This window comes from Dermacentor andersoni, chromosome 2, assembly GCF_023375885.2.
Source record: "Dermacentor andersoni chromosome 2, qqDerAnde1_hic_scaffold, whole genome shotgun sequence".
NCBI lineage: Eukaryota > Metazoa > Arthropoda > Arachnida > Ixodida > Ixodidae > Dermacentor > Dermacentor andersoni.
The window spans coordinates 238,374,870-238,402,237 of NC_092815.1; the positions used below are offsets into that span (position 1 = coordinate 238,374,870).

At 49.7% G+C, this 27,368-nt stretch overlaps 1 protein-coding gene across 1 annotated transcript; it reads left to right on the forward strand.

The window, feature by feature from the left end:
- The first annotated feature begins 4,200 nt into the window (after positions 1-4,200).
- Positions 4,201-27,326, forward strand: LOC126539735 (glycoprotein-N-acetylgalactosamine 3-beta-galactosyltransferase 1-B-like). The gene is made up of 5 exons (XM_055075845.2): positions 4,201-4,267; positions 5,309-5,621; positions 9,195-9,359; positions 9,884-10,010; positions 26,178-27,326. Exons 1-5 carry the CDS (start codon positions 4,201-4,203, stop codon positions 26,442-26,444), a joined length of 939 nt encoding a protein of 312 aa, XP_054931820.1. The 3' UTR covers positions 26,445-27,326.
- The last annotated feature ends 42 nt before the right edge of the window (positions 27,327-27,368 follow it).

The window sequence follows — 27,368 nt, forward strand, 5'->3', positions numbered from 1 at the left end:
ACTTTGCCTGATGAAGACAAAATAGTCCAGCAACAGTACGCCGCAGCCAAGGAGCGAGCGTCGGCGCGCGTCAGAGCTTGTGTCCCGTGGTTGCGCGCCCTTTTCCGCCAACCGACGCGTTCGCTTGTCGGTGCGCCGAAACTTGCCGACGCGTGCCAGTGGTTGGGCTTTAAGCCCCCTGAATAGCGCGCGCGGAGTATGGAGGAGCACATACGTACTTTTCCCGGCGCGCCATTCTCTACTCTAGCTCCGGGCGCCTTCCTCCTCCGGCGCTCGCTTCCCTCGCGGCGACACACATAATCCCGCCGAATTGACTGACGGGGCATGTACGCTTGCACGCAAAATAGATTACAGAATAGTAAATGAATACATAAATCAATACTTAAACGAACGAACGAACGAACGAACGAACGAACGAACGAACGAACGAACGAACGAACGAACGAACGAACGAACGAACTATGGACATGGGAGCTGCTTAGATTCCTCGGAGAACTCATCGGCCCATTGTCAAGACCACACGCTAACATATGCAGCTACGCACCAGCGCATCATACTTCACTGCTCACCTGCGCGTTAGCTTCCACCGATGCAAGGATCTCTCCTTCGACGTCGATACTGCTTTCTGGTCACCACCTGATACGCTGGCAATGGCTTGAGTCGCCGAATACCAACACTATCGCAGTGTAGCACCCTCTGGTTGACCAGGAGAGAGTCATCTGCAGTGGAGTACATGTTTCACGCTCCCAAGTTCGTCACCGCCAACTAAGCACAGCATTTTGCGAGTATCCGTTATATGCCCGTGGCGGAATCGTAGTGGCTCCGATAAATCGAGGTTCGCAGCGCTGCAGGACCGGCCTCAAAGAGCAGTGGACTTTCCGCGCTGATATCATGAATACGATATGTACAAATCGTGTCTTTAAGCGTCCTGTGAAGTTTTAGGGTGGATTTGGTGGTCATGGCATGTCGTCACTGTGTGCTCTCTTCTTGTACGCATTCTTTGGCTACCTGCGCCAATTTTCTGGCGTTGTCGGTCTCAATGGGGTGTTAACACGGCAAGCTGGGCGAGTTGGTGATTGAACATGTTCCTATGGGTGGGCAGCGCCCGTAATGTGTACTTCCTCTTGTCTTTCGTCGGGGTTGCGCTGCCCACCCATAGAAAGATGCTCGATGGGATGGACGAAGAAGCCATATTTGCGCCAGTGAGGGTGCACACGAGGGCACCATTTTATTTGGATGCCTCTCACATGCGCATACCGGAATAAACTGCGCACGCACATCTGGCATCATCCATTAGGTGCAGGCGGCTCTCGTACGTGAGCATGCCCCGCGCCTCTCGCTAACAAGGCCGATCTGTTGTAGTATCACAGGCACCGCCATCGCAGTACGTTCCCAGTCCCAACTGAGGCTGCTCGAAGGTGTTTTTTACGGTTTGAAAGCAAGTCCCTTGTGACACTGAACAGCCCTCGTAGGCATTTGTAGTCAGCATCCAAATACCCTTTCCGCTGAGAAGGTTCAGAGGGTAGGGGTGGGGAATACTGCCGTAAAACTGTATTGCTGCCGGCTTCTTCGCATCTAGCTCGAGACCCTAGCCTGCGATGCAGCATGTAGTGGTTGTGACAAGACGCTGGAATTCATCCACGCTCTCTGCGAGCAAAAAAGTACAATTATAGAGTTTTACGTGCCAAAACCACGACCTGCTCTCTGCGAGCAGGAAGGGATTGTCCGCGAACGCCAGGCCTGAGGACGTCCATGTATGCGGTAATCTGGCATCCAGGTGTTGCAGTCTTAAGCCAAGCCCACTCTCAGTGAGATTGAGTTCTAGCCCCTAGAGGTACAGCGCGCACAGGAGAGCTGATAGCGGGAAACCCTCTGAGACCTCTCCCTACTGAAACAGGCTGTGTGCTTGCTTCGCCAAAGGCTACTACCACTGTGTTGGCCCGGTATAATTTGCAGAGGAGATCCGTTTACATTGATGGAATGCCGATATCTCCCAGGCGCTGGAAAAGGTGGTTGTGAAGGACGCTATCATGCATCTTGGACATGTCTAGGAAGCAACATACCAGGTCTCGTGATTTCTTGCGTACTATTTCTATACACTGGCTGAGTACGTATACACTGTCGTCCGGACGTCGGCCCCAAGGGAAGCCGTGTTGTAGTTCCGTAAATTGGTCGTTTTTTTTTTTTTTCGGGCCTGGCATTCATCCAACCTTTGACAGTGTGAGCAAATATTCTGTAATAACACTTGTCTCTTAAGGGGTCGATAGTCACCAACTAGGTTTTTGTCAGCACCATTTTTGATATGAAGTATACCCCCTTCCGCGGAGCCGGTCCGCCGGCACTGGTGCCCCTTTGGTAATGCCCTTGAAGATTGCCACTGGACGCTCAAGTCGTCATTCACCTAGGCATTTTACCAGGCCCGCAGGGACACCATCGAGGCCACATGCAGTAGACGTCACAATATTAGAGATAGTCCGATCTAGGGCAAAGCGCTGCCTCCCAATGAACTTGTTCCCCAGGCAGGTAACTGATGCCTCAATCTTGGGGGTGCGGTTCTTCCGCGGTCACATCCGTCATCGGTCACGTAAATATTCTTTGTATGTGGCAAGTGTGGTGCTGTTCGAGGTCCGACACTGCCTCTCCTGTGCCTTGTTCCCGTAGTATGGCTGTCTTGTCTTTCCGGTCGAGAGATGCCACATATGATGCACGGATGGCAACAACAGTTGGTGGCGCTCTCCTGCCGTCCCACTTAGCTCGTAAACGGCGAAATAGCGACATTGCACGCTGATGCCACGAAACCAGCGTGATGATGATTTCCTGACGCACGTACACCGGAAAAATGTTCAGTGGAGCGCGACATAAAACACTTTCGTGTTAAAAAAGGAAATGAAGGCACATCCACAAACATACCATACAGCCACAAGCAGACGAGATTTGACAAGACCATGGTTGACCATAATACAACCACTAGTTAACGATAATTCCAGCACATCTTCGTGATCTTCATATCAAGTTGAAGCACGACCTTCCGGAAACAAGAAATCATTAGTGCTGTTCCAGCAAGATTAAGCTATTGGAACTTTCTCAGCAGCACATGGTGACAATTGTGCACAGTAGGCCATTCTAACAACTGCTCAAGCGTTTCTCTGTAATATTCCTGTGCTAGCTCTTGTAAAATCTGCAGTCCAAATGCTAGGCCAAGAAATCAGCGGCAAAGTACCCTCAACGGCAAATGCTCTTAGCCTATACACCTTCGTTTGCAATATGGCGGCCAATCACCGCCAGATATTGACGTGTGCATCTATTTATGTTCATTCGTCACTGCATCCGCTCGTTTCTCTTTCCTTTCATTCGTCTTATATACTACGGAGATATGGGCAGCAAATTATTAAGGCGAAAGGGTTTTATGTCTCATCGGTCAGTCGACCTTGAGCTAAAATTCGTCGACGGCACGTAAGACACAAAAAAGGCTACGAGCCTTCAACCTTTGCTGGGAGTCGAACCACGTCCATTTGTGGGTGTCGAACCCATGGTCTTTGGTGTTAAAGAAGGCGAAGATAATTCAAGCACAGTAATTTAGACATAGTTACGACTCCACGGCCTCTGGTGGGAGTCGAACCCACGGCCGTAGTGGGAGTCAGACCCTCGGTTTTTGGAATTAAGAGGGATGACTAATTAAAAGGATGAGTAAACGAATTAAGCGGGGTGGGGGGTGTATGTCATGTGTCCGTGTTTAATTCCTCGGCACTTGGGCTTTCGACTTCAAGTCATCTTAGGGATAACATAAGAGACCCTGTGAATATTTGTACCATATAATTGGCGAGTTAATGTTACCTGGTGCGCGAGATAAACCGTCCGCGGTTGTCAATTCTCCTAAATCATAGGGGTTCCTCAGTCGTTCGATACGTCCACAGATAGAGCCACCTTGTGCAGCCGTGTGTTGATGTTGCTATTGTAGTTGTAGCTGTAGTTGAAGTCCTTGCAGGTTGTAAGTACTTTCAGAAGAGCGACACAGACACGTTCGCACAAGCTATATTGCTTTCTTAGTTACAAGAGCATATAAACGCACACGGAATACACCAGTGTCTTTCCAATGCACTTTCTATCAAGTGCCTCTCTTTGGCTGTGTCCTGAGCGTCTCTCACTGCTCTTTCCAGTTTCTGTGAAGTGTCTGTAGACAGGCTGAAGGTGACTCCCGCCATGTTTTCGGCGGAGTCACACGTGTCTAGGCAAACAGTGGCGGCGCCGTTCAGCAGCACCTGTCTCGGTACTCGCCGGCTCGAGGTTCTATAATTGCTTCGAGGGTTCATTCGTTCATTCTAGCCTCCTTTCGTTCCGCTTGCCCGAAGTGCCAAAAAAAAGAATGTAATGTTACGGCTCGCCATTTTTGACGAACATTCGTGTCACGCAGTCAAAAACGACGCCCTCGGAGGTATCGCTCAGACAACGGCGATAATTCGAAAGGTCAAGAAACGCCGAAAACCCTGTGCTTCCAGCCAGCGTGAACAGGGGTAACGCCGCTCATCGGCGTCGGTGCTCGTGGTCAGGTGCGAAGACTTCTCCTTTCTCTCCGATGCAAGCGGTGCCTGACTCACGCTCATTGGTCGTCACACGAGTACACGGCCTCATCGTCACTCCAACTTGATTTCACAGACGTGAGATGAGTGACGAAAGGTTTCATTGGATGTGGATATGAAATGGAATGAGTGCCGGTGGGATTGAGTGGACGTAGATATGTGAAGAGTAGTCAGTGCTGGTTAACGTATTTCTCAGTCAGAAAGCTTAGGAAAGCTCCACGTTGGAGCCGGGCAATCGGTAATGATTTTTTCAACGTCGGAGCCGGGAAAGTCGTTTTTCTTATACGGACACGCGGATTTCAGATTGAATTTTCATCTGTTTTGGCATACCTACATCGGTATAAGACATTGCAGACACGATCGTCACCACGTTATCAACGCACCGCGCTTGTCGGTTCACAATGACAAAGCTTGGTGACGGCCGTTCAACCAGTTCGGAGGATTCATATGTCCGTGGTTTGCCAACTTCCATAAAAGGGAAGTTTCTAGTTAAGACCAGATCCTAGTGCTGAAATTGTTGGTCATATCTCACAATCTATCCTACTAATTACACTTTGAACCGCGTTATTCTTTACTTTTACTATCGATAACGTGAATTGTGCTTTGCTGGGTCTTTTTAACAAGAGCTCCTGTAATCTAAGCATGCCTGCTAACCCCGCTGTCTAAGTGGCAGACACAACGCTTCGCCGAGCGGGCACTACTAATACGTACGTGTGCCTGAACCCCTGCAGAGCTGCCAGAAGAAACACCGCAGTCCAGCACAGCCATTTTCTGCGTGGTGCACATGTTCGGCCACATCCAGCACGACTTCGACCTGATCGTCAACGCCAGCTGGGGACGCCACTGCGACCACTTGCTTTTCGTGAGCAACAACCTGGACCGGGCGCGCATTGGGCTCACCATGTACGTGGAAGAGCGCAGTCCGACGAAGGCCTGTCTCGCAGTGCTGCGCTACCTGCAGGAGCTGGAGGATGACGCCGTCGACGATGTCAACTGGTTCCTCTGGACATCGGTCCACTCCTTCGTCATCGTTGAGAACCTCAGGTGCAGTATGTCTTATGCAGTATGCCTTATCAGTATGTCTACTAAGTGCAGACATACTGATAAGAGGGCGCATTGCTTCAAATTCGATATCGTGTGACAGCACATCTCGTTCGTGCGCTCTTTATTTTCGAGTGGACAGATTTCTGTGGCTCTTTCAGTTGTTTTTGTGGTTGTTTGGTAGTCGGACTCGGCAAGGACAACGTTCCTTAGCTCTTTCGCTTTCCCTCTCTAGCTTGCCTTCTACGCTCTCCCGTTCTTTCCTTTGCTCGCTCGTTCGTTCGTTCGGGCTGTTCGTTTACATTTTCTCTCTCACTAACATCCCTCATCATATATACAACTGTTGTAGAATGGCAAGTCTGTAGGTATGTAGGCTAAACCCTTCAGTAAACAATAAATCTGCTTCTCTGAGCATGCCCGTGGTATAGTCATTTTCAGAGCGATAGCGGACATGAACTCTTTGCTCCGCTCAAAATTATGCCGTTGTATCTGGCATCCGGTGTCATCATCAAGTAGTCGTTGTAGAAGGCGGCGCAAGCTACAGCAGTGCTACACTCAGATGTATCTGTAGTTTCGTGTGGTTGCCCAGCGCAGAGCGCAAGCTTTGTGCGGTCGTCATCTTCGGCTTTGCTCTTCCCATTCGTTGACATAGTCCTCGTTCGACCAGCTATCGCTGTTCTTGTTTGTATTTGCGGCTTTATTTAGTGGCTATCTGCATTTTTTATTATTTTCCCTATAAAGAAAGCTTTTGTCTACGGCCAACGGTAAGGAAGATTAAAACCAATGTTATTCGGTGGCGTTACTTTTTCGTAAATGCTAGACTTTATCTTCATTTCAAACGAATACTAAGTCTGCGCTTACAGAAAGGCACGCGCATAAAGACCGCTACCAGAGCAGGGCTTAAGGTCTCCCTTCAATGGAGGAGAGGCACTCATAGCGGCGACCAGTGTATATATATAGCAGGTGAACATAGGAAAGCAGGCATGTGGCTAATAAACCCTCGTATGCTACCTGACATCGAGGCTGCCAGAAGGTCATTGGGTGGCATTATTGCAGCAAGTATTAAACAACCGAACGCTGTATCGGGAGTTTTTCATGCTGTTCTGCAATTTTCTCATTGACACTTTTCATCCAATTATAATATGCTAAATGTTGGTTAAGTAATTAAGGCTAATTATTTAATTAGGCGGAATGGAAAAAATAATCTGAGTATCTCCAAACGACGGAAAACAACATTAACTTAGTTTTGTTCAGCTACGTGGCATTTGCATATATTTTTAAATCATGGTGCATGATAGTTAGGACACCCTGTATATGCTTCGCCTTCCTTCCTTGTGGCAAGATACTCAATGTGTGACGTATGCTGCCACATCTCAGGTGGATACCTGTTGCTTAACGACGACAGCAGATTGTAAAGTACTTGTTAGTACCTTTGTCAGTACACGTCCTTCACTGATCGGAACACGTGAGCTGGGTACGTGAGCATGGCTGCTATTGATTCTGAATTTCGGTTACTGAGTGTACTATATATTTATGACCTCTGCATGCAAGTGGCGATGATGAAACCGCGCCCCAGGCGTCGGTTATCTGGTACGAGGCCTTATGGTCGTAAGCCGATGGATGGATGGATGGATGGATGGATGGATGGATGGATGGATGGATGGATGGATGGATGGATGGACGGACGGACGGACGGACGGACGGACGGACGGACGGACGGACGGACGGACGGACGGACGGACGGACGGTCGGGTGGGTGGGTGGGTGGGTGGGTGGGTGGGTGGGTGGATGGGTGGATGGATGGATGGATGTTATGTCCCCTTTTGTAACGGAGCGGTAGGTATCGCCAGCAAGCTCTTGTTATTTTACTGCCTAATGTCCTACCTATGTCAAAACAGAAAAAAAAAGGGGGAAACACAAGATGAAATAATATAATCAAAGTTTCTGAAACCATATTGGGAACTTTGTTTTTGTACGCCTCCGTTGTTTGTCGTTTCCCTACTTTTCTTCCACCGATCTTCCAATCGCCTATTACTAATGTCAGTTGCAGACATGTTTACTTTTCCGCTGCCCTCGCTGAACAAGGAGGCCAGTGATTCCTAAATCAACCGCTGAACAGATATCTTCACATTCTAATAAAACATGCTACATCGTTTCCCTAGCTTTACCGCAGCAAGCACATGCTTCTTCTTCGTTCTTATTTATCGCTTTATACGTGCGTGTGCTTAGGCATCCTGATCTCGCTTCGAAAAGTAATGACCTTCCTTTGAGTTATCATAAGTTGTTTCTTTCCTGGTTTCGTGTTTTTTTTTTCTCTTAAGTAGATACTCATGTCAGGTTTCTTTTCCATTGCCCCTACCCATGAGAATATCAGCCTCTCTGACTTTGCCCTTGACGTTCTTTGTTGCTGTGTTGCTCACCATACAGGCCGCATACTTCTTTGTAAGCTTCCTAGTTCTTTTCCTCCACTGTCAATCAATCTTATTCCTGTACAAATACATGAACACTATCCCAGCCCATTTACTTTCTTCCATATTCCTCAGTCGTTCTTCATAATTAATCTTAGTGTGACCTTCCCTCACTTCAAAACTTGTCCAACCCATCTGAACCTGCATAGCTTCATTTGTAGTCTTCCTGTGAGCGCCCAATATGAGACGTCCCACTGACGTTTGGTTGCCATGGAGTCTTCACTGTACCCTTTATTTCAAGCAAACAACAGCATTTCCAAAAGTAAGTCCTGGAACCATTACACCTTTCCACATACCTCGGAGAACCTCGTACCTATTGTATCACCATAGCGCTCTGTGCTTCATTATGGCGGAATTTCTCTTCTCCTTTTCTGTTATTGTTTTCTCCTTTGTTTTCACATATCTATTGTCCTCGTTTATCCATATACCAAGGTATTTATATTCTTTTACGCGAGGTATTTCCTGGCACATTATTGTCACGGTCTGTTCGCTGTTTTCATTGAATACCACAACAACTGATTTTCTAACACTAAATTTCAAACCTAAATTCTCGCCTTCCTGTCCACAGATATAAACCAGAGGTTGCAAATCACTTTGCATGTTAGCTAGCAACACATTGTCGTCCGCACAAAACCAACCTGGCAGTTCCTGCTCTACTACTGTACCCGCCTGTTTGCATGAGAGATTACACCCGATATTACTTCCTTCTAGCGCCCTCTCCATGCTCACCATGTTCATCATAAACAGCAGTGGCGATAAAGGGCACCCCTGCCTCAGTCCTTGTTGATATCAACTTTATCCTCGCTCCTCATCTCTTCCCATTCAACGCAAACGGGATTTTCTAGGTAAGTCTCTCTCAAAAGCTGTAGAAAGTCGTCGCCTAGGCCTTCCCTTTCCAGAATATCCCACAAAATGTTGCAGTCCACGTTGTCATACGCTCCTGTAATGTCTAAATATCTACATATATTCTGAAGCCATTCTGACGTTCTCCCAAAAGCCGTTGCGCTTGTTATGCCAGCGCCTCCCTCTCCCCCCCTTTTCCCGTATGACATCCCTAACAAACCAAAAGCAATCTCGCTCTTTCGCGATTCCCACTCTTCTGCGGCAGGCACGTGGTGGAAGGCCTGGATCCATCCGAACCCTCGTACCTGGGCCCCTTGTGGAGTGGCGCGCGAAGCCTACGTCCGCTGAGGAACACCACTTTTGTGGTCAACCGAGCCGCCCTGAATCGCATTGCACGCACCAACTGCTCCTCCTTCCGGACGATTGTGAGGTAGGCCACGTGACCTGAATCAGTGCTTATCAGTGTTTACCTAATGCTGTGCAGAAGCCGTTTGGGAACATTACTATTCTTGAGAACAGTATATAGGCCGTTCATTTCAAAACGTAGCACTCATCTTTCCCGGGAGCTGTCAATTAAGGGATCTTGTAAATACCAGCACCATAAACTAGTTCGTCAAAAGTCAGGAGTCATGCTCCAATTATTCCCGGGACACTTATTACACGTAACTGGCCTCTGAAAAAAAGGGTTGAATAACGGTGAGCGTTACCGAGGGAAAAAACGAGTATTCGAACAATTACAATACTACCAAAAATTTATAATTGAGTGCGAGGCATTAGTTACATGTTTTTCATTAAAGTCTGTTCCGATGTCGCCTACTACCCATAATCGTCAGTATCGGCCACTCGGTTTCACGAATGATAAGGAAATGATAGAAAATTGAATGCATCGATCGGAGCCACGATCGCGGCAAAGTGTTGTGCTATACAATGCGAGGAAACTCTCTCTCTGTATAGGTGCGTGAACAAGGCGGGCGTCAAGGTGGTGGACAGCCGGGACGAGCGCGGCTGCGAGCGCTTCTTCAAGGGCGGGCTGAGAGCTGACTACCTTCCCTTCCGGAACGCGTTCACGCCGACCCTGCCGGTGAGACGCATAGCTGGGTGGTGCGCACGAACAACAGGATGGAAACAAGGAAGACCGCGGAGATTTACAAGAATGACAAGGAAGGAATTAGCGAGGAAAATCCGTACCAAATAACACAAAGGGCAGTCGCTTGCTTTGAAGCCCAAGCTGCTTGCCTAAGGACGAAAACGTACGGGAGAAAATATTCACAAAAGGATGAGGCATCTGTCTGCTTCAGCGAAAATTAGGAGATAACTCAACACATCCTACTCAGAGCGGATGGAAACATTAACCGCTCAGCAATCGATAGAAGTAAGAGACTTGGAGTATTGGTGAAAAAAAAATCCAGAAACAGATTCATAATACCGGATTCGGTACAGGCGTAGGCATAGTACAAGGTCTCGAGGAAGAAAGAAACGACCAAACAGATGTAGGTAAATTGCTAGAATAATAAGCGTATACGCGTATACCTGGTTAACTCAAGCACGCTAGTGCACTATTTCTGACCATCCCGTTTCAAAAGGGTGTGCCAATTAATCACCACCACCATCGTCAATATCTTCCGCCAGGGATACCCGCCGCGGTGGCTTAGCGGTGTTGCGCTGTTAAGCACGAGGTCGTGGGATCGATACCCGGCGCATTTCGATGGGGGCGAAATGCAAAAATGCCCGTGACCCCTGCATTGGGGGCAAGTTAAAGATCGCCGGGTGGTCAAATTTATTCCGGAGTCCCCCACTACGGCGCGCCTCACAACCAGATCGTGGTTCCGGCACGTAAAACCCCAGAATTCAATTCGGCCAGGCATTCCCAAATATAAGAATTCAAGCTAGAACTTAGCACCACTAACTCTCTGATGGTGCGTTCGTCTGGTTCCTACGTAACTCGGACTTGCAACGATGCCCGCTGAGCCCGCTCTTCATGGGGGCCAGAGATAGCGTGACCAAGCCGAACGTGTAGCCGCTCACCAGAATAATTGGACTGCCATAAGAGGAAACACGGGGGTTTGGTTCGTCTTGCGTTGAAGTAGCAAAAACGAAAAACAAGGCGCGCCATTGTCGAGGCCAACGTTTATAGATCACTATCTGTAAACGGTGGCCGAGACAATATGCTGCTACTGGCGTCACGAACGGAAGATGCAGAAGCCACGTCACCGGGCAAGTCTGGGTCTCGCTCCCATGTAGACGGTGGAAGCGCATCCGAGCGTTCTGGGCTGGAGCGCGGTGCTCTGAGAGAACCCACCGAATGCGTATGTGTACAGAGCGTTCGATTTCGACCAGCTGAACGCGATGCATGACCACACCACTATGCAGCGCACCTCTTCGACAAACCGCACCGGTTGGAGCCGGGTGCGCCGTTTCATCCAAACATCCTCGCATGAGGGCGCACCGGTGCGTTTTCTCGAGGATGTCGTAAGATTTGGTTGACTGTAACCATGAAGTTTCCTACAGTAGTGTGACGTTGCAGTGACGGTGAAGAACACCGTACTTAAACTGTGAATCGCGGAACCAACACTTTATGGGGCCTGTACCCACAACAACAGGCTACACTCAAAGTGCAACGATAGCGGCAAACCGTGCGCGGTCCTCAAAATCTCATCTGCGGCTCGAATGCGCTGGCTTTTTTACATGACTCGCCGAAAGCTCCAGGGTAATCACTAGTGCCCGCGCGCCTTCCCGAAACTACTACACAATTTAGTGTCGCGCAATCTGATTGCACAAGGTTCGGCAAGAACATACACAACATATAGAATCAACGATAACATTCCAGTAAGTTGCAGTCATGCAGGCGCGTCTTGCGCTGAGCGATAACCTTAAATTGTTAGTGGGTGAAACACTATCCCCGAGGAAAGGTTAAGTACACCCGTGTCAATGCCCCCCTCTTAAATAATTCATCAGCTCTTCCACTCTGTGAAGAAGGATGATCAGCGAAGATGTGGTGTGTTTTACCTCAGACGCTCTGGAAACCAGAACCACCAACCTAGAGTCTCGGGTAGCCGCGACCGAAGCCAAAGTACTTCACTGGGAGTCGAGATTTACATCCACGCCTCCGGCTCCCTTAAGGGCGTGGCATCCAAACCCTATGACCGTCCATCCCTATCCGAAATCTCCAAACCGATCGCTGAACCCCCGCCACCTCAAAATGGCTCACACTCCTAACTACAAGATCTGGCAGTGGAACTGCCGTGGGTTTCGCCACAAACGGGGAAACCTTCAGCAGTTGCTTGGGGGTAAGGCGGCCCCGGATATCATTGCCCTTCAGGAGATGGGAGGCCACGCAAAATTGGCAGGGTACAAATCCTACAATGCTTCTGGGTCGGATTCCACCAACGCTATTCTAGTTCACAGAAATCTAACAGCCATTAAAGATGGTATTGAAGAAGTCGACATAGACCACGTCTTTATTGAACTCATCCCTAAACGCAAGGAGGATGAAAGCACATTCATTCTTAATGTCTATACTAGCCCAAAGTGCCGACGTCACAAGTTCGGAACTCTATTCAGGGAGGCTCTCAGAATCTCCCAACAAAAGGCCATATTATTATTAGGTGACTTTAACGCTCCCCACACTGCATGGGGATACCGCACAGAGGTAGTCAAAGGTCGTAATCTTTGACTATAGAAGCCCAACAACAGGGACTGACTCTCATCACAGACCCCCAGACACCCACCCGTATCGGGAATAGTGTCAGTGTTGACACCACTCTAGACCTAACTTTCATCAAAAACATAGGCAACTATGATTGGACTAATACCGGGGAAGGCCTCGGTAGCGATCATTATATCATAGAAATCCACATTCAGGCGGGTTCACCCCGCAAGAAGGGCAAACGAGTTTCGCTCACGGAGTGGGACCGCTTCCGCCAGATTCGGGAGACAACCGCCACCGAGCATATAAACGATCTCGAGGCCTGGATCGGGGATCTCAGAGATTGCGTGAAACGCGCCACGAGGGAAATCCCTGAAGACGATGGTCTGGTCGAGGTAGATAGCCGCCTCCTACACTTGTGGGAAGCCAAAAAGAGCATGCAAACCCGCTGGAAAAAGAATAAACTAAACCGTACACTCCGCTTGCGCATCACGCAAATCAACATAGAAATCGAGGAATACGCTAAACAAATAACCAAAAACCAATGGGAAAAGGTATGCGACAGCATGCAGGGACAACTCGGTCTAGCCAAAACGTGGAATCTCCTCCGATATCTTATGGACCCGGATAAGAGTAAATCCGAGCAGAGGAAATGCCTCAATAAGATCACTCACCAATACCAGGGCACGAACGACGAGCTCCTAACAGAGCTCAAAACCCGGTACATAGGCACGAATGCACAAATCCCCCAGAAGCCATACACTGGTCCGGAGAATCTTAACCTAGACGCACCCATCCTAGAGGCTGAAGTACGAGCCGTCTTGCTGAAAAAACTCCGAAATAAGTCTGTACCAGGCCCCGATGGCATAACAAATAAGACCCTCCGAAATCTAGACGACGTATCTATCGCTGCCCAGCAGAGTACTTCAACCGCTGTTGGGAAACAGGTTCTATCCTTTCGCAATGGAAGCATGCACAAATAATATTCATACCTAAACATGGTAAGCGACTACAGCTCGAGAACTTACGCCCGATCTCTCTGACCTCATGCGTAGGAAAACTCATGGAGCACGTTATACTTAACCGCCTCCACAATTTTGCGGAGGACAACAACTTATTACCGAACTCCATAATTGGCTTTCATCCAAAACTTTCCACGCAAGACATCATGCTTCAGCTTAAACATCAAGTTCTGGACCACATACCCAAGAATGGTACCCGGGCTGTCCTGCGCATCAGGCTATACTAGAGAATCTGCAGTACTTAGGTGTGGGCCAGAGGACCTACAACTACATCAAAGATTTCCTCAACCACCGCACAGCGGAACTAAGAATAGGAGAACTACAATCGGACAAGATCCCTCTTGGAAGTCGTGGCACACCGCAGGGATCAGTCTTGTCCCCCTTCCTCTTTAATTTAGCGATGATCCGATTACCCGAACAACTTAATCAGATACCAGATCTACACCACAGTCTGTATGCCGACGACATCACGCTGTGGGTGGTTAAAGGTAGCGATGGAAATAAAGAAACCACGCTGCAGCAAGCTGTAGACAGGGTTGAAAAGTACGTTACCGACAAAAGCCTCGCCTGCTCCCCCCAAAAATCAGAACTCTTCCTACTCAGAGCCCCTACAAACCGCAAATCCGACACTGCGCCACCCCCAGAAATCACTGTGCGAGCCGGAGGAGGCGCGATCCCGGTGGTGACCACCATCCGTGAACTAGGCCTCTTCATGCAAGCTCACGGGCGCAACGGCAACACAATTCATAAACTTGAAGCATACGTTCAGCAGACGATGCGACTCATTTCAGGAATTGCCAACCGACACTCTGGCATGAAAGAAGCCAACCTCATAAGGTTGGTACAAGCCTTCGTTCTCAGCCGCATCACCTACATCACCCCGTACCTCTGCCTCAAAGCGGCTGAGAGAGAGAAAATAGAGGGAATTATCCGGAGGGCCTATAAACAGGCTCTTGGGCTACCTATAAGAACGGCCAACGTTAAATTGCTAGCCCTAGGTGTGCACAACACCCTCGATGAACTTATAGAAGCGCACCTTATATCTCAATACGAAAGGCTAGCTCAGAGTGCCGCCGGGCGAGACATCCTCCAGAATCTCGGCATCAACTACGAGTCGATGCAAAGCATTAAAGAAGACATTCCTCACGATCAGAGGCGCCATCTCAAAACTAATCCACTCCCTAAAAACATGCACCCCGAATTCCACAAGGAAAGGAGGGCCGAGCGGTCCAAAACCCTACATCAGAAATTCCACGCCTTCAAAGACGTAGTCTATGTCGACGCAGCAGAATACGTAGAACGCAACTGTATGTCCCTTGCAGTGGTGGACTCCTCAGGTCAAATACGCGCTGGTGGTTCAATTCGCACCAGAAGCTCCGAAACAGTGGTAGAGGCGGCTATCGCTCTGGCAATAGCCTCCACACATTGTCATTACATTATTAGCGATTCCAGAGCAGCAGTACGCAATTTCGCGAAAGGTCGGGTCTCGGCTCCCGTAAAACACATAGTAGACACCAACCAACACCCACGACCAATCCAGATCATTTGGGCATCAGCACACTCCTCCCTACCCGGCAACGATGCTGCCCACAACGCCGCTCGAGGACTCGCCAACCGAGCACCTGGACGGCTCACGCTAGCATCAGAGAGGGATCGCATGATCAGTTACCAGGAAATAACTCAGCACTACAGGTTAGCCAGGGCAGTGTACCCGCCAGCACACAAATCGCTTAACAAGCGACAAGAAGTAGCTTGGAGACGACTTCAGACGAACACCTACCCCAACCCCGTAGCCTATCACTACTACTACTCGGACCAATACCCTAATACATGTAAGCATTGTAAGCAAAAAGCGGATCTGTTCCATATTATGTGGTAGTGCCCAGCCGAAAATCACACAAATCACGAAATATGTAATACTGAGCAGTGGGAGGCCGTGTTGCTCAGCTCCGACCCTGACCTGCAGGCCAAGGTCATCGAGAGAGCTGAAGAAGCCGCCCGGGCCCAGGGGCTCGTGGCTGCCTAACAACAAGGTCCATCCGCCAATACCTTGTTTTTCAATAAAGTCTTTACTCACTCACTTACTTTACCTCAATTGACGCATCTATGTATATTATTATTATTATTATTATTATTATTATTATTATTATTATTATTATTATTATTATCTTTTCTATGTGGAGTGATTTATTCTCATTCTTTTATGAAGTAGTGACGTGTGCAAGTACCGCCGCATCGCAGACAGGAATTGCACAATATTTACAATTTCACTGTGAACTACGTAATTAAGAGTACTAGATGAAACTCTGCGTAATGTTAGATTCTTACCGGCTAATTTTCATATAGTTTGTTACAACATAGTTTTGATAAAGTAAGAGTTACAGCCGTTTTCCTGTAACCATACTCCCTCTGTAGACGGCCATGTATTCTGTAACGTTTGCAACTTCACTGTGAACTAACCAATTATGACAAGTAAATGAAACACGGCGTAGAATCGTTTTAGCGGTCAATTTCAGAATTTATTGTTTTGCTATAGTTTCGATAATACAAGAGTTACAGCCGTTTTCGGTAACCGTACTCCCTCAGTAGATGGCCATGTATTGGCAGCAGACGGGAATTTGGTAACGTTTACAACTTCACTGTGAACTAACTAATTATGACAAGTAAATGAAACTCGGCTTAATGATATAGTCATCTTAGCGGCCAATTTCATTGCAATTTATTCCAATATGCCTACATTAAATTAAGAGCTACAGAGCATTCGCGAGAAACAAGTCGAATATTTTTTTCTTGTGACGCGACGTGTCGACGGACGGACATCGACCCCCGCCGGAGGGTATCTTTATACAGCTTCGCTGTAAAACAGCGTCCCGATGCTACAATCACGAGAGCAAGAAGCTAAAGCACATGCAGTAAAGGAAAATAACAAAAAGGACGAAAGGAAGCCCCAGAGTTGACTATCGCTGGAAGAAGAGCTTAAGGAACACAAGATGGATTATTTCAGGCCGTGAGCCGCGCCGAGGTGATTGAGTCTGCTGGCTGCTCTTCAATGAAGTCATACACACTCTTTGTTCTCAGGAAGGCGTCATCCTCCTCGTCTTGCGGCGGCGGGTCAATGCGGGCGCGCGACAGGCAGTCGGCATCAGAATGCTTCCATCCGCACTTAAAGACCACGGTGATGTAGAATTCCTGAAGGATCCCTTAAGTTTGCCAGCCAACACAAGACATGATGATGGCTTACGACTTTGAAGGGCCTGCCGTATAGGTAAGGGCGGAATGATGGCAAGGTATTCTTTTTGCATCGTCGAGTAACTGCCTCCTGCTTTCGACAGCGACCGGCTAGCGTAAGCAATGACCGTTTCAAATCCACCTTTTTATTGGAATAGCAAGGCGCTGAGGCCGAGGCTACTTGCGTCGGTGTGAATTTCGGTGTGAGCGTCTTCATCGAAGTGGGCGAGTACTGGTGGTGACTGCTAAGTGCCGTTTAAGCTCTTCGAATGCTTCGATTTGCGGTGTTTCCCACTTGAACTCGACGTCGGATTTTGTGAGATGTGTCAATGTGTCAGCGAAGCGCCTGTAGTAAGCACACAGATCAAGGAATCTGTGCACTCCTTTTTTTGTCGGCGGGCTGTGGAAAGTCAGCGATGGCAGATGTGCTGTGCGGATCAGGACGGACTCCAGATGGGCTGAAGACATGGCCCAGGAACAGAAGCTCGTCGTAGGCAAAGCGACACTTTTCCGGCTTCATAAGTGATCCCTGATGACTTGATAGCCTCTAGTAGTGTCCCAAGCAGCCTAAGGTGATCGTCGAAATTTGAGGCAAATACAATGACGTCATCCAAGCAGACGAGACCCGTCTGCCACTTCAACTCTGCTGATACTATGTCCATCACGAGCTGAAACATTGCAGGTACCGAGCACAGTTCGAATGGCATGATATTGAACTCGTAGAGGCCGTCCGGCGTTATGAAGACAGTCTCTCGCGATCCCTATCGTTGACTTTTATTTGCCAGTAGCCAGTCTTTAGATCCACTGACGAGAAGTATTTAGCGTTACAGAGCCGGTCAAATGCGTCGTCTATCCGCGGGAACGGGTATACGCCCTTCTTCGTGATCTTGTTCAGTCGGCGATAATACACGCAGAAACGCAGGGTTCCGCCTTTTTTCTTCACCAAGACTACGAGAGACGCCCGCGGGCTCTTCGAAGGCTGGATGAAATCGTCGCGAAGCATTTCGTTGACTTGTGTTACAGCTTCACGTTCTCCCGTCGAAACTCGGTACAGGCTCTGACTGAGTGTCCGAGCGCATTTTTCGTTAATAGTGCGATGCTTAGCAACTGGTGTTTGTCGAATCCTCGATTACATCTAAAGGTAGTCTTCGTCTCGTCGGAGAAGACTTGAGCTGTGGCAGCTTACTCGGGGAGAGACTCGGATTGATGTCGAAGGCTGGTTCGAAAACTATTGTCGCACGACGTATGCAATCGTCGTGCCTTTGCTCACGTGTTTGTTCTCCTGGCTGAAGTTTCTCAGCATTACTTTCGGTTTTCCTCCATGCTGTCAGGCGATTCCTCTTGCGACGCAAATTTCGTGGTCTAGCAGTAGAGGTTAGCCGCACTCGACGACGCCTTCTACGTCTGCCGGTGCTCTGGTTCAGGCGGAAATGGTGATACTGGAGCGAGGCGGGAATTTCGTGGTCTAGCAGTAGAGGTTGGTCGCACTCGACGACGCCTTCTACGTCTGCCCGTGCTCTGGTTCAGGCGGAAATGGTGATACTGGAGCGAGGCGGGAATTTCATGGTCTAACAGTAGAGGTTAGCCGCACTCGACGACGCCTTCTACGTCTGCCGGTGCTCTGGTTCAGGCGGAAATGGTGATACTGGAGCGAGGCGGGAATTTCATGGTCTAACAGTAGAGGTTAGCCGCACTCGACGACGCCTTCTACGTCTGCCGGTGCTCTGGTTCAGGCGGAAATGGTGATACTGGAGCGAGGCGGGAATTTCGTGGTCTAGCAGTAGAGGTTGGTCGCACTCGACGACGCCTTGTACGTCTGCCGGTGCTCTGGTTCAGGCGGAAATGGTGATACTGGAGCGAGGCGGGAATTTCGTGGTCTAGCAGTACAGGTTGGTGGCACTCGACGACGCCTTCTACGTCTGCCGGTGCTTTGGTTCAGGCGGAAATGGTGATACTGGAGCGAGGCGGGAATTTCGTGGTCTAGCAGTAGAGGTTGGTCGCACTCGACGACGCCTTCTACGTCTGCCGGTGCTCTGGTTCAGGCGGAAATGGTGATACTGGAGCGAGGCGGGAATTTCGTGGTCTAGCAGTACAGGTTGGTCGCACTCGACGACGCCTTCTACGTCTGCCGGTGCTTTGGTTCAGGCGGAAATGGTGATACTGGAGCGAGGCGGGAATTTCGTGGTCTAGCAGTACAGGTTGGTCGCACTCGACGACGCCTTCTACGTCTGCCGGTGCTCTGGTTCAGGCGGAAATGGTGATACTGGAGCGAGGCGGGAATTTCGTGGTCTAGCAGTAGAGGTTGGTCGCACTCGACGACGCCTTCTACGTCTGCCGGTGCTCTGGTTCAGGCGGAAATGGTGATACTGGAGCGAGGCGGGAATTTCGTGGTCTAGCAGTACAGGTTGGTCGCACTCGACGACGCCTTCTACGTCTGCCGGTGCTTTGGTTCAGGCGGAAATGGTGATACTGGAGCAAGGCGGGAATTTCGTGGTCTAGCAGTACAGGTTGGTCGCACTCGACGACGCCTTCTACGTCTGCCGGTGCTCTGGTTCAGGCGGAAATGGTGATACTGGAGCGAGGCGGGAATTTCGTGGTCTAGCAGTAGAGGTTGGTCGCACTCGACGACGCCTTCTACGCCTGCCCGTGCTCTGGTTCAGGCGGAAATGGTGATACTGGAGCGAGGCGGGAATTTCATGGTCTAACAGTAGAGGTTGGTCGCACTCGACGACGCCTTGTACGTCTGCCGGTGCTCTGGTTCAGGCGGAAATGGTGATACTGGAGCGAGGCGGGAATTTCGTGGTCTAGCAGTAGAGGTTGGTCGCACTCGACGACGCCTTGTACGTCTGCCGGTGCTCTGGTTCAGGCGGAAATGGTGATACTGGAGCGAGGCGGGAATTTCATGGTCTAACAGTAGAGGTTGGTCGCACTCGACGACGCCTTCTACGTCTGCCGGTGCTCTGGTTCAGGCGGAAATGGTGATACTGGAGCGAGGCGGGAATTTCGTGGTCTAGCAGTAGAGGTTGGTCGCACTCGACGACGCCTTCTACGCCTGCCCGTGCTCTGGTTCAGGCGGAAATGGTGATACTGGAGCGAGGCGGGAATTTCGTGGTCTAGCAGTACAGGTTGGTCGCACTCGACGACGCCTTCTACGTCTGCCGGTGCTTTGGTTCAGGCGGAAATGGTGATACTGGAGCGAGGCGGGAATTTCGTGGTCTAGCAGTACAGGTTGGTCGCACTCGACGACGCCTTCTACGTCTGCCGGTGCTCTGGTTCACGCGGAAATGGTGATACTGGAGCGAGGCGGGAATTTCGTGGTCTAGCAGTAGAGGTTGGTCGCACTCGACGACGCCTTCTACGCCTGCCCGTGCTCTGGTTCAGGCGGAAATGGTGATACTGGAGCGAGGCGGGAATTTCGTGGTCTAGCAGTACAGGTTGGTCGCACTCGACGACGCCTTCTACGTCTGCCGGTGCTTTGGTTCAGGCGGAAATGGTGATACTGGAGCGAGGCGGGAATTTCGTGGTCTAGCAGTACAGGTTGGTCGCACTCGACGACGCCTTCTACGTCTGCCGGTGCTCTGGTTCAGGCGGAAATGGTGATACTGGAGCGAGGCGGGAATTTCGTGGTCTAGCAGTACAGGTTGGTCGCACTCGACGACGCCTTCTACGTCTGCCGGTGCTTTGGTTCAGGCGGAAATGGTGATACTGGAGCGAGGCGGGAATTTCGTGGTCTAGCAGTACAGGTTGGTCGCACTCGACGACGCCTTCTACGTCTGCCGGTGCTCTGGTTCAGGCGGAAATGGTGATACTGGAGCGAGGCGGGAATTTCGTGGTCTAGCAGTAGAGGTTGGTCGCACTCGACGACGCCTTCTACGCCTGCCCGTGCTCTGGTTCAGGCGGAAATGGTGATACTGGAGCGAGGCGGGAATTTCATGGTCTAACAGTAGAGGTTAGCCGCACTCGACGACGCCTTCTACGTCTGCCGGTGCTCTGGTTCAGGCGGAAATGGTGATACTGGAGCGAGGCGGGAATTTCGTGGTCTAGCAGTAGAGGTTGGTCGCACTCGACGACGCCTTCTACGCCTGCCCGTGCTCTGGTTCAGGCGGAAATGGTGATACTGGAGCGAGGCGGGAATTTCATGGTCTAACAGTAGAGGTTGGTCGCACTCGACGACGCCTTGTACGTCTGCCGGTGCTCTGGTTCAGGCGGAAATGGTGATACTGGAGCGAGGCGGGAATTTCGTGGTCTAGCAGTACAGGTTGGTCACACTCGACGACGCCTTCTACGTCTGCCGGTGCTTTGGTTCAGGCGGAAATGGTGATACTGGAGCGAGGCGGGAATTTCGTGGTCTAGCAGTACAGGTTGGTCGCACTCGACGACGCCTTCTACGTCTGCCGGTGCTTTGGTTCAGGCGGAAATGGTGATACTGGAGCGAGGCGGGAATTTCGTGGTCTAGCAGTACAGGTTGGTCGCACTCGACGACGCCTTCTACGTCTGCCGGTGCTTTGGTTCAGGCGGAAATGGTGATACTGGAGCGAGGCGGGAATTTCGTGGTCTAGCAGTAGAGGTTGGTCGCACTCGACGACGCCTTCTACGCCTGCCCGTGCTCTGGTTCAGGCGGAAATGGTGATACTGGAGCGAGGCGGGAATTTCATGGTCTAACAGTAGAGGTTGGTCGCACTCGACGACGCCTTGTACGTCTGCCGGTGCTCTGGTTCAGGCGGAAATGGTGATACTGGAGCGAGGCGGGAATTTCGTGGTCTAGCAGTACAGGTTGGTCGCACTCGACGACGCCTTCTACGTCTGCCGGTGCTTTGGTTCAGGCGGAAATGGTGATACTGGAGCGAGGCGGGAATTTCGTGGTCTAGCAGTACAGGTTGGTCGCACTCGACGACGCCTTCTACGTCTGCCGGTGCTTTGGTTCAGGCGGAAATGGTGATACTGGAGCGAGGCGGGAATTTCGTGGTCTAGCACTAGAGGTTGGTCGCATTCGACGACGCCTTCTACGTCTGCCGGTGCTTTGGTTCAGGCGGAAATGGTGATACTGGAGCGAGGCGGGAATCTGACTTGACCTTCAAGAAACTCAAGACATGGTGGCTCAGAGAGCTCTCCGGCGGTATCACGTGGTTTTCTTATTGGACTTGTACTTCAGGTCGATGGTTGCGCCGTGGTGGCTCAGAAAGTCCATGCCGAGAATTACGTCTCGCGAGCACTGTAGGAGGATAACGAAGGTCGCAGGATAGGTCCGGTCATGAACAGTAATTCTTGCAGTGCAGCTTCTAGTCGGCGTTATCAGGTGTCCTCCAGCTTGCCGGATTTGGAGGCCTTCCATGCAGTCTTGACTTTCTTTAACTTGGCGCATAGGATCTACTCTTGACGAAGTAATCGTCTCCTGTATCCACGAAAGCAGCGACTGCGTGGCCGTCGAGAAGCAGATTGAAGTCTCTGGTTCTTCGTCTTGCGCTACGGTTAGGTCGTGGCGTCGTGTCACGGCTGTGTCGCATTGTGCCGTTGTAACGTCTAGTCGCGGGATGAGGTCTTCTGTAGGCTGTGTAGTCTTGGCTATGAGGCTTCGTCTTGATGGCGGCGTGGCGTTACAACGTCGTCGAGTAGGATGTTGAAGCGCCAACGGTGACGGTGGACGACGGACTTGCAGCGTGGCGGGGCCCTGGCGGCGGGCGACGGCGGCTTAGGTTGTCGCTTCCGGCTGGGGCTGCGACGATTCCGGCGGCGCTTCGGTAACTCCGAGTGATAGCTGAACTTCATGTTTGACCATGTCAGCGATTGAGGCCATCTGTGGCTGCGACCTAGGAAAAAGCTTCTGCATTTTCTCGCGAACGACCACTCTGATGGTCGTGCGCAGGTCGTCGGCGCGGAGTGCTTGAACATCGGTGTATTTTAGGATCGTTTGGCGGTTATATCGCATTTTCCGCATATCCAGGGTCTTAATGGTTGTAGCCTAGGAAAAAAATTCAGCAACGTTCTTGGGCTGGTTGCGTAAAAATCCGGCGAAGAGCTCTTGCTTGACACCCCTCATCAAGAAGCGAACTTTTTCCTCCTCTGACATGTCGGGGTCGGCGTGTCTGAACAGGCGAGTCATCTCCTCCATGAAAATCGCGATGTTCTTGTCGGGTTCGGTGTGCTGGAAAACCGAGTTGCACTCTGGTTTCCAGCAGACCGCGAAGGTCTCAAGGAAGCCGCAGCGAAACAGGTCTCACGTTAAGTTATCACGTTGTTAATTCTCGAACCACGTCCTGGCGGCGTCTTCCAATGAGAAGACATGGCGCAGCTTATCGTCGCTATTCCAGTTGATAAATGTAGCGACCTGTTCATACGTCTCCAGCCGGCTTTCCGGTACCCGCGGTTCCAGCCTGCACTCGCAGGATGTCGGTGGCTTCATGGGGTGCTGCATCGCGATCGGTAAAGCAGGTACTGGGGGTTTCATTGTTGCTGTTGTCGTGGCTGCGCACTTTCTGGTCTTCTCGGGAAGAAGTCCGTACTCATGAGGGCTGGTTTCGTAGTCTGCTAGCCCGGTGGTCCGGCACGACGTTGGTGTTGTCTTCGCGGTTCGAGCTTATTTCCCGGCTTTTCACAGGCGTCCGGTAATTGAGCTCAAAACGACTCCATCAAATGTCACGTAGCAGCGATGTTGAAGAACGCTGTAGTTAAACTGTGAATGACGAAACTAACTCTTTATTCGGCGAACCTGTAACCACAGAAACAGGCTGTATTCAACGTACAACGATAGCGGCGAGCACAGTAGGCGATATGGTCAAAATCTGATCTGCGAATCAAGCGCGTCGGCTTTTTTACATGACTCGTCGAAAGTTCCAGAGTAATCGCTGGTGACCACGTGCCTTCCATAAGCTACTACACAATGCGTAGGGCACATGCAATCTAATTATACAAGATTCGGCGAGGACATACACAACAAATAAAATCAACGATAACATCCACGTAAGTTCTAAATCCTGCAGCCGCCGTCTTGCGCTGAGCGATAACTTTAAGCTGTTAGCGGGTGAAATGCAGTCCCCGAGGAAAAGATAAATAAGTGCACGTGTCATTAATTACTAAAGGGAACCCTGGTGCTGCGATCGTTCAGCCACCATGGGAACGAGGGATAGTACAAGGATTTGTCTGATCTTCGTGCTTGTGCATTCAGACATTCTCGAGGCTTGGTTTATTATGCTTTCTTTCTTTCATTGGCCTATATTACGAAGCAATTTATACTATTTTCTCAGATGCAGAAAGCACTAAATTCTTCGAACACGCATAATCGCTGCCAATTGCAGTGGCTCCGCTTGTCCGTGGGTCCGTGGCGTGATTGTTTCAATATCGGGCTTCTGTGCTAGAGGTCAGTGTCCTAATCCTGCCGTTAGACAATTTAATTCATCTTTACGTATCTATGACGCAGAAAATTGTTCGAAATGATGAGTTTCCAAAGTCACGAAGCCGTTTAAAGCCAGAAGGACGAAGTTTAGGCAAATCCATGTACTACCCACCGTTCCCGTGCTGGCTGAACCGCACTGCTTGCCGTTCCCGTAGACACTAGCGCCACCGTTCTCTTTGGTATTTGTATGAAACTCTATAATTATAACATCTCGGCAGCATGCTTCACGCGCCATCTTGCGCGCCCTCATTTATCAAACTGACATTTCTATACCGCGTATCGCTTACAAACTTAGGACTTTGTGCACATTCTGACGCGATCGTGTACACCCAACACACCTCGAATTTTCAACTAGGTACCTCCAAAGTAGGTGAAAGTTATAGGTGACGTCCACCTATGACCTTATATGGAAATGCGTGGCCGATGGTGAAATCTAAACTCGGGCTTCCATCACGGCGGACCAATTCTCTGGCCATTTATTAGGCCAGAATCGCAGGCATGCTTCTCCCTTGCCGAAGTTGCTCTACTCACGTCATGTGCCCGTGTGTCTTCCATCCTGACAGCCAGTTCTTTATAGACGCTGTATTGAACTGCACTGCTTTTGGGACCCGCACTTTTAGGCTGCATTGTCCCTGGGACCGGGCCATATTTATCGCCAGCCTGAATTTTTCGGTAGAATGCAAACGCCAAAAAATGTGTGCAGACTGTAGTGTTTTACAAAGGCAGTATAGACCCCGCACGCTATATAAGCCCGAAGGCGCTGAAGTGAATCCCGGCTGCGGCAGCCGCATTTCGATGGGGGCAAAATGCAAGAACGCCCGTGTACCGCGGTACATTGGGGTTCGGTAAAGAACCCCAGGTGGTAAAATGTAATGCCAAGTCTGAGGCGTGTCTCATAGCTATATATGGCGGTTTCAGCCTTTAGAACCCCACATTTAATTTTTTCTTCGTTTTCTTATGCAAGTAACTTATACCCTAGTTTCAAATATATGTACACTGTCCATCGAGTTATCTTGGAAAATTTCCTATCTTCACCTTGTTCCCCTAGTTTAGTTTTTCATTGCTGTGTTATGTTTGTTCTCTAAGCACTGATATATATATATATATATATATATATATATATATATATATATATATATATATATATATATATATATATATATATATATATATATATATATATATATACATATATATATATATATATTCTTCTTATTCAATAACAGTCAATCAGGAATAGGTAAAACATTATATATTTTACTGGCTAGCCACCGCTGCACGCGCTCTTATCCCCAAAAAAAGGTCAGATATTTTTCCTGCAGGACCAACGCATTTAAGCATTCCTTTTTCCCGCGCACGATTTCCGAATGGAACGCATTACCTGCCGTAACTGTTGACTGCCCAACGGTTTCATCCCTTCTTTCTGCACTTTGTGAATAAACCATAGCGTTTTGTGCGGTTTGTTATGCAGATTCTTGTTCAGTGTCTGCTATCTTGTTTGATCTCATTTCATACTTGTGTTTTCTTCGAAATGCGCAATCCTGCCTAAGGCCTGCTAATAAGGCTGGCAGTACTTGTAATATGTATATAAGCGTTACACCCACCTTGTAGAAGCGTTTTCCTTCCCACTGCCGTTATTGCTGTGCACAGCCCGCGGAATCTCCTTAGTCGAAGACGGTCATGTTCGGCCTATTTCCCAGAATTACAGCGATTGATTGCAGCAGAAAGCCGACATGGAGTGATTGTCGTAGAGCGCTCGTCTTGAAGGCACCTAATTAGCACTGGATCGATTGTCTGTGTGCGTCACCGCGCAATTTCTTCATGTTGTACGAGTCTTTCGAAATTGTTGCTACATAACGGATGGACATGCTCTATTCATAACCGCTGCTCGCGTATTCTGTGCCCTGTCACGTGTCCACCTTGCCTCCTTTCCCGAGAAAGCTCGTTCCTCGTGCAATGCAGGCGCAACAGCGCTGCCTGAGCACAACGTTCGTGTCGGTGCACGCGCATGCGCACGAAGTGTTGTTGTTCGAGTACCTGACGCACGTGCTGGCTGCCTACGGCCAGCGAGCACGGCTCAACGTCACCGACGCGCGGTTGCCCTGGAACGCATCCGCCATGCCCGCGTGGTCTGACCAGGAGCTGCAACTCATCCAGAGATCGGCGAAGAAAGGGACCGCCCGCGTCGCCAACCACACGACGAAACGCCGAGTGAAATTCCCGAAATAGAGCTGATATTCAACAATTGTGACCCATCCTCGTTCCAATATAATCAATAAAGAATCAACAGAACGGAATCAAGTGGTACTGGGAAGCAATTATGACCATGCCAGCACGTATCACGCGACCGGAATCGCAACGAGCGTTATCATTGGCCAGCACACTTGTGGAAAAGACGACGCCGGTCGGTGACGACCCGCCTGGCGTGACAAATGTGTCGCGATTTTCAGCACAGTGCTCAAGGGTAGCACACGAAATACAGCGCACATTCGACAATGGCAGCAAATAAGATGGAGTCGAGGCATTTACCAGTCATAATGAGACCGCTTTCAATACGGATCAGAGCAGCCGAGTCGTTTGTACACATAAGAGCGAGCGCCGACCAATCGCGATGTACAGCTATGTGGTGGTAGCAATTCTTAATATTCAAAATCTTTTTAAAGGCAATAGTCTTTCTCAGTAAAATTATAAGTTACTCTTTACGTATCGAACATGCATGTTTTCTGGGCTGATTCCGGAAATAGTGCATTCTTAAAATGTTGGCCGATCCTGAATGTTGTCAAATCTAAAAATTTGGGTCGTTCCCGTGCATGGGCAGGTGCAATCTGAAAATGTGGGTCGCTCCCGTGGATATGCGCAGTCTAAATATGTGAACCGATTCCGAATGTACTGCAGTCTAAATATGTGGCCCGTGCCCCGAAGATAGCGGAGTCAAAAAAAAAAAAAAAAGTTAAGCAGTCCGATGTTCCTCCGACTCCCCTCACGCGAGGGGGGTGCGATAAAGTACCTTGCACTCTATTCTAACCCCAACTCGCTCTGGAATACATTGTCTTTGAGAACTAGAGATTGACATTCCTCCCATGCTTTTTTTTTATTGCTCTGAATCTAACCATCCACTAATATAGCTCCTTTGAAAACATGTATTTGCGTGAG